Source organism: Pangasianodon hypophthalmus, chromosome 6, assembly GCF_027358585.1.
Source record: "Pangasianodon hypophthalmus isolate fPanHyp1 chromosome 6, fPanHyp1.pri, whole genome shotgun sequence".
Lineage (NCBI taxonomy): Eukaryota > Metazoa > Chordata > Actinopteri > Siluriformes > Pangasiidae > Pangasianodon > Pangasianodon hypophthalmus.
The window spans coordinates 23,218,283-23,226,688 of NC_069715.1; the positions used below are offsets into that span (position 1 = coordinate 23,218,283).

Here is an 8,406-nt window from a genome sequence, read left to right on the forward strand (position 1 = left end):
TATCTACTGATTATTTAATGCTTTTTTTTTTTTTTTTTGCCAATTTCATTTCCTGTTCTAACCCTGTTTCTGTGTTATGTGCGTCTCAGAGCTGAGTACTGACGGAGGAGTGCAGCAGCGCCGATCCTCCACCCTCCTCACAGGTAAATCCACTCTGCTGGTGATCAGCGGTGGAGATGGCTACGAGGACTTCAGGCTGAACAGCAGCAGCGAGACGGTGGGACGAGACGACAGCACCAACCACCTGCTGCTGTGGCGCGTGTGAGAGGCTCCACCCACTCCATATCTGGCCCCCATGAAGTGAAATCAGGCTCCACCCCCTTTCTGGCAGCGTGTTGCTCAAGCCTCTGAACCCTGCTATCTCTGTGCATGAGCATGACAGAAACTGAAAGGGTCGTTTCTAACATTTTCTTTGTTTCGTTGTGTAATCAGTCGTCGAGTTGTACTCTCTGTGTCCCACATGGTGTAAGAAGTGAATCTCGCGCTGCTTGTGGTGTTTCCTAGTGGGATATATACGTATAGTGTGACACCAGTCTACAGAGAAGAGATGACATGGAGGACTCGTCACAGAACGGAAAAATCACTGGATGGAGAATGAAGGAGAAAAAGAGCATGATGTGTGAAGCAACTGCAATGTGGAAAAGGGCTCAAAGCTGATATTATTTTCCTAATCAGAGAGTATAACTGAAGGAAGAATAGAGCAGAGAGAATCTTGCAGGTCTAAAGACGGTGAGATGAAAGAAATAGACTCAAGTCTATTGGGACGATTGTTTGGACACTAAAGATGACTAGATATCTCGGAGTGTTTTCTGTCCTGCCCCTCTTTAGAGAACGATGGATGATGGACTCGTTTACACACAGCGTGATCAACTACTGCTCCGTCACACTGTGATCGCGTTCATGAACAACAAGGTTTTGTCTCGAGCTCCACAAGCGAGAGCAATACGAGAGTTTGTCTGTACCTAACCAATGTGCAATATAAGGCTAGGGTATCTACTTAGACTATATTATATATTCACACACACACACCCACACACACACGCCCATACACACACACCAACTAAAGCCACACACTTACCCAACCCTACCCCTTTTCCACCTCCACAGTGCAGTCGGTTCAGGGATTTTAAGAAATGGCCTGAATTTCCACAGTTTAAGACCTGAAGCTGTACGTAAATTAAAATAAAAAAAAAAAAGACAGACAGACAATGTGTGTGTACTTCTGAGTCAAAACCATCCAAACCCTTTGGCTAGTATAGACAATAATAACATGCAAAAAGAAACGTACCTATGGTTATTGTCTTTTGCATTATTATGAGTATGGGGTTAAATATATTAACCATACATGAAAAAGGGTTCCTCAAGGGTTCTTTACATGGTTCTTTGTTTTTTAAAGGGCTTCTATTTTGAATACTTTTCTAAAAGAAAAGCCCTGTTGTAGGGTTATGCTTCTCAAGAGGGACAAACTTTGTGTGTTCAATGGAGTTTTTTTCCCTAAGCATGTAGTTTTACTTAAATGTTTATTTCTTGTTCAGACGATTGATTAATTGTGGCAAAATCTGTTTTTGTTATTTTTTCAACAGCAATTTTCTTACAGGTTTAAATCTAGAATTAAAAGATCTTTAAGAACTCCTTACATATCAGAGAGGCTTACAAGTAGAGCCCCTAAAAATGTTCCCATCTAAAGAACTCTTGAGGAACCTGTTTTTTTTTTTTTTTTTTTTTCCCCGGAGTGTGCACCATCATCTCCTTGTGATCATGTAAATAGCTTGAGTTGCTCAAGTTGTTGCCATGATGATAAAGTGGCTCTGCCCCCAAGCCCCTGCTTCTTGATTCCAGACTAGCAGCATTTTGTTGATTCTAAAAGCTGCGAACCAGCTCTTTTGCGGTCGAAATGCACAGAATGGTTAGAGATCAGGATCTTGCACTGCGTTGGTGGAAACAGGCTACCTTTAAGAGCGTTCTAATCCTTATCAACATATCGCCACAATCACAGCCCACTTCTTCACGTCATCAAACTATTCCTTCTGTTGTCCAGTTATTGTTTTTGTGTCTTTTTTTTTTTTTTCTTTTACGTATGGAGTCCAGTAGGTCATATAAAGGAGCAGCCAATATGGCTGTTGTGGTGAAATTGTGTACAGTATTTATGTTTTTGATTTTACAGCACTTAATTTATAAAGACTTCTCTTCTGTTACCTAAAAAGGTGAAGCTGTATGGCTCATTCATGCTACTTTCCGGTTCCGTCCAACCATGCCACTACACACGTCACACACCTCATCGTAATCAGGGGTCAGCGGTTCAGCAAAAAAAAAAAAAATCAAGCACATTTTCATAATAGACAATACGTATCACAATATTTCAGTTTGAATGACAGCAAAGTGATGGTACAACATATTTAAAAGAAAGAAAAATGAAAAAAGGAAGAACTAAACACTAAAAAGTGTTGAGTGTGTTGAAGGCACTTACACAGAATCAAGCCACACCACTGTTAAAAAAAAGTGAGATTTTTGAGTGAGCTGAGTTTTAACACTATTGTTTACATCATGCATTCCTTAACACCAGCATTAAGCATTGTTTTTGGTAGTTTAGGTGAAGAAGGATCAAGTGTATTTGTTGCTTTTGCGTGTTCTGCGTCATCGGCTTAGTAAGCACTCACACAAGGAGTCCCAGAGGTAATAGTGCAGTCATGTTATAGCAGAAAACAGAAAAGAAAAAAAAAGAGTAGCGCTGTGTGCAGAACAAAAGCAGTGCACTACCCACTTTTAAACCTGGCTGAGAAATTCAGTAAAATGTATGCACTGTAAATGCCTCTGTGATGTACTAGATGCTCTGAAAGATGAGGTGCAGAAGGCTGGCACTTCGCACTCAATAGTTAGAGCCTGCTTTACATAGCAGTAGAGGAGTGGAGAAATCAGAGGCCGTTCTGGTGCAAATTACTGAAAATGGATGCAAATTAGTTGGAAAGTTTTAAGCATTTTGGGGTTTAAAATCAGTAGGTGTTCCTGTGGTCTTGTCAAGTACATAGTATGAGATGTAAGACTTCATAATATCTAAAAACAAAACAAGGCAAATAAGGCTCACGTCTCTTGTTTTAATGCATGGAATTAAAAAAATGTTATTTAACAACAAGAAAAATGTATAATTGTTCGTATAGGTTTTTTCCAGTGTCAGCAGTTTGTAACAGTATGTTTTCCACCACAGGAAAGTCTTCAGGAAGTCTTCGGTAACTTGACAAGCTGAAGGTTTTGGTCTTATTAACTTCAAGAGAGAGCTAAAAAAAAAAAAAAAAAAAAAGGCTGGTGAGGGAACGAATATTTATAGCCGTTATAACAGAAGTGATAATGAGATAACTTGTCTTGTGGATGTTTCACAAAATTTAATTATAAATAAACGGTTAGAAAGCATGACCTGTCGTTCAATTAAGAAGTTTGTAATTAAACTGCTGTGGTGTAAGAGGAATAACACACTTCAGGACGGGTCGTTACAGGAAAATAGTATGCTTTGTGTCAGGCTGGGAGAGATTATTTTCCTGTAACAGCGCACTCCACCTTGTCACAGTGCTTTATTCCTTTAAAATCGATCTTTATCTGCTCAATCGTTATAAATAGTAAACAAACTTTTCTGTAACTGCCTATTATTTCTGAGACGTGGTGCATTACAAGCTGAAAGTGTAGAAACAAGTTTCAGAAACAGTTTACAATAAGGACCATTTGTCAACAACACAACATTTGTCGACATTTAGTCAAGGTGTACTATATGGAAAATATCTTGAGTATTGGATCGAGCTCTTGTGGGAGTAACATGAATGTTTAGTGCATCCCATGAGTCACTTTAGAAGAACTTAGGAACCCATGGGATGTCATAGTTCAATAATTATTGAAACTTCAGGAAAGTCCTTGAATTTAATGATAAAGAAAGAAATCCTTGTCTTTAATGATAAAGAAAGAGATCACAACCAAATGAAGAGTTTATTAGATGTACACTGTTGCTGCAGACATTTTTGTTCTGTTATTAAACATATTGTCTTGTATCACTTAGAAAAAAATAATGTTTAATTGTCGTGCTTCCATTTTTTTATGTAATGCATGAGTGGTGGCCTGGGAAAACCCTTTGCATGGTGACATTTTCACATTTTCTACTGTATATAGTTTTGAAAACGTACCTGAAATTTGTTTCTCTTTTGCATGTATCTCAAGCAGAAGTAAAGTTACAATATTTTAAACATTTCATTCCAGCAATGACAGACATTTTGACAGCCGTTATTTGATTACAAGCTAAAATGATTAGGCTTATGTCTATTTCACTACGGCGTAAAGCTATCCAACAACTTTATCGAATAGTGACATTCGCTGTGTGAGGAAATCACACTTAGCTAGCAAGGTTTTTAGACATCTTTAAACAGGCAAACTGTTTTTGCCACTGTGTCTCCATACCCAATGTGATCTTTGCAGGAAGATAGTCAGGACAAGATTAAAATTATTTCCATGTCATTTTGGTGAAATATATTTATAGGTTCTTAAAGTTAGGGTAGAGCTGTCAAACTATCTTGTAGACAAAAAAAAGCAATTCTCCCCAACATGCCAAAGCAATATCTGAGGAGTTTTCCCAGACCACCACAGACACACACACACACACACACACACACACACACACAAAACGCGTACGTATGTATAAGAATCCAGAGAAATATTGCCATTAGTTGTATCAACAAATCAACATGTATTTCTGTGGAACACAATAACTTGCCCAAAGTTTACCTCGGAAGCATCACTTTTCTATCATGTCCTTTCAGACATCGTCTGTATTTTATTGTTGTGCATTTTAAACACGGACTTCGGTTTCGGTTTGGTTTCGGCAGGAGATGATAGGAAAGAGCGAGCACTCTTTTCCCACAGCATATAACAAGTAGCACAAACTATATATAATTTTTTCCAACAGCTGACAGACAGCAATATGTGACAAAAGGGTTCGACTAAAAGTGATGGTCTCTGTATATGCCTGTATATATAAACTTTGAACTTTAGCTTGCATCAATGGTCACATCTGGGAAAAACCTCATTCTGACTGATCTGACTGCCACATACCACACAGACAGAGGTACCGTCTCATTATCTCAGCTTGAACGGAGTGCCAGTTGGCTGTTTATTTAGCAAACACTTTCTCTGTAAGAACACGTGTGTTTTAGTCATGCGGGTTTGCGCACATTGTTATCCATGCTGGTTATCTGCGTGTAATCTTTGGTCATGGCTGAATGCTGTGGGTTTATGTGTGTGTGTGTTCACTACAGACAGTCATTCTCATCCCACTTTCAGTAGTATAAATCTCATTTCAACACATGCACATGTTAAATCGGACACTTTGTTCATTCCCATTACAATATTTGCTTTTTTGATGATGATGTTAATTTTCGTTCCTTGTAGAACATTTGAACTGGTGTGAATACATTGGTGAGAGTTGAATGTCTTGAGTGTTTTGCACATCCTGATTTTGCTGAGTGACAAATTTGATCAGCCAATCTGGAACACAATGATGTAACATCACGACTAGTCTTTCTTTTCTTGATTCCTTCAGCTTAATGTAGTGTTTATCACTTAAATGACACAATATAATGCATTACAAAACATAAGCTAAGGGATTCATTTACTTAAATGATTGAATTAGATAGTGTACTATGCTTAGCACAGCAGTACCTGCTAACGAGTTAGCTCTAGGGATGCATCAGATGGAGTATGAGAACTAGTACATGTTTTTTGGTACTCATTGATATCCATACTGATGCAGAAATGAGGAACCTACTTAGTATTAAGAGATCAGGGGCAACATGGAACATTTTATTTAGCTCAGTTTGTTAGTTGCTGCCATGTGCTGCTAGTAATGAACTCCTGAGTTGTCTGTTTATGGTAATATACTGATTGAACAATATCTTTAATATCAGTAAAAATGAGCTCATTAATGAGTGTCATTAATTGCACCTTGACTCTCAAGCAAAGTGTAGACCATGCAAGCGAGGGCAAAGAAAGCATACGTGTCTCAGTGCTCGCTGAACTGAAGTGCTCTTCTCTGCATGTTCTCTTCACTGCTCCGTGCTCACGAATATGTTGCACATGTTTTTAATGTCCTCGCTTGCTGATATTGCTCTGCACGCTCAGGATGGCCCCCTTCGCATTGCCTATTAAATATAAAGTTTAAATGCAATATGAGGTTTTATCAGGTTAGTTGTAGTATAGCTCGTTGCTGTAGTTGCTCCTCTTGATATTTTCACAGAGCAGAGTTTGCAGTCTGGTTTGCTTTGTTTGCTGTCATTGATAGTCAAAAATGTACACTAGGCTTACATCTTATAGTATCATGAAGTATTAGTTGCTGGAACCTGAGCATTTTTTAACATTACAAGTAAAAGAGCATGATACTGGATTGATCGATCCCTGCTTAGCTTAGCTAACATTAATGTTACCTCTAAAGCTACCTGAATACCTAGCTAATGTTGCGTCAACAGTAGCCAAGTTTGCTAGCCAGCCAGTGAGCATTAGGTAAACTATGATATTGTGTAAGGAGGTACAGTAGTGCAGTGGGTAGCATTACCACCTCACAGCAGCAGTGTCCTCTATTCTCGAGCTCTGGTTACTCTCTTATGGAGTTTTGCGTGATCTCCCCATGTCTTTCTGCTTCTTCAGTTTTCTCCCACCTCCTAAAAACATGCCAGTATGTGGATTGTCTATGCTAAATTGCCCCAAGTGTAAAGTTGTGTCTGGGATATTTTCCCATCTGACGTCCAGAGTTCTTGGGCTAGGCTCCAGAGCCACCGTGACCCTTACCAAGATAAAGCGGTTAATGAAGATGAATGATTGAATTGTACTGTGTAATTAACACTAGCCAAGTTACCTAGCAAGCAAGCTAACATTAAGTAACCTGTTATCGGTGATGTTACATTATCAAGTTTCCGATTGGCTGAGCCATTTTAACTTAACCTCTTAAATTCCCAGGAGCTATCAGTCTTGTAACTACACACATTTTGCTATTAGTTTCACTGTAGTTACTGAAGAAACCTAGTACTGAATCATATGCTTCAAGATAAAGAACTGAATAATATGCTAAGATTTTAAGGAGATAAGCTCCACCCCTATCAAATAGGGATGACTATCACTTTGCAAATATCTGTATGTGTGTGTGGGTGTGTTTGTGTGTGAGTGAAAGCTGCCAGCTTTTTTTTTTTTTTTTTTAAGATGTTAGTGTTACAAACGTGTGTTTTGGTGTGTTGTATCTCCACATATGGAAAATCACACACTGTAGGGCTGATGATTTTGTGGCATTTATAAAAATCATTTGCTTTATTTCACGCAGTGAACATGTCTAGAGAAGCATATTTTCATATGATAGCACATAAATAAGCAGAAAGTCCATCAGATCCGTAACTCCAGTGTGTTTGTAAGTAGCCTTCCAGCCATTTTTGTGAAGGAAGTCATTGTGTTTATTGTAAATTTGGATATATATTGCCTTTTTTCTGTACATAGTGCTCTCACTGTCTACAATTGTTGATATGAATCTGATGGCATATTTTTATATACTTGTTTAAGTTGTCTGTTTTTTTTTTTTTTTTCCTTCAGCATGTCCTCTGTGCTGCCATATTTAAATAACTGTGTCGTATTTTAGAAGAAGAGTCTCGCCTCTCTGCAGCTCCTGTTCCAATCCTCATGGTTTCTTCACTGCTTTTCCTCTTTATGGTTCTTGTGGGTTTCTTTGCAATTAAAAACAATCACTGGTTGCCAGATCATCCAGTCTTACATGATTCATTTCAGAATTTAAAAACGCATGTACATCTCTCTTTCAGAGACAATACAATGCACAGCTCCATACATTATCCACAAATGGAAGTACAGCAGATACATTTAAAGGATTAGGTAGTTTAACACACTACTATTTACAGCTGTTTTGATATAACACAAAGTGATTCAGAAGCCATGCCTCCTTTACTGGGACTGATACACAGACCAGCATAAAAGGGTGGAAAGAAGGGAGAGAACAAGAAACACAACATGCCAAAGGGCCAAACAGAATCCATTTGATAATGTTTTGGTAACATTACATTAATGTTCCCTTAACTAACGTTATTTATTATTTTAGGGAACATTAGCAAACCATGAACTTCCACAATAATAAACCGTAAGCTGTGTTAGCAAAATAACGTAAGCGAACATACAGTATGTAACTGACATTTGTTACAGTTACAGTTGATGCCAAAGGTTTAGGCTAAAGACAAACTCATTTTTCACAACTCCACACATTTTCTGTGTTAAGTCAGTTAAGGTATCTACTTTATTTCCATAAAAGGTCATTTTAAAATAATAGCAAAGAGACCAATTTATTTCAGATGTTATTTACTATATCAAATACTTTGATGGAATTTTTCA

General features: G+C 38.1%; 1 protein-coding gene across 3 annotated transcripts in view; it reads left to right on the forward strand.

Annotated features, from left to right (window-relative positions):
• LOC113526468 (rho guanine nucleotide exchange factor 17) overlaps nt 1–7,769 on the forward strand; it is a 121,156-nt gene extending 113,387 nt beyond the window's left edge. For all 3 annotated transcript variants that reach the window (XM_026913525.3, XM_026913526.3, XM_026913527.3), the window contains one exon: nt 90–7,769. In XM_026913525.3, coding sequence (XP_026769326.3) covers nt 90–265 — 176 coding nt within the window. In that variant the 3' untranslated portion in view covers nt 266–7,769. The remainder of the gene's footprint in view (nt 1–89) is intronic.
• Nucleotides 7,770–8,406: the final 637 nt, after the last annotated feature.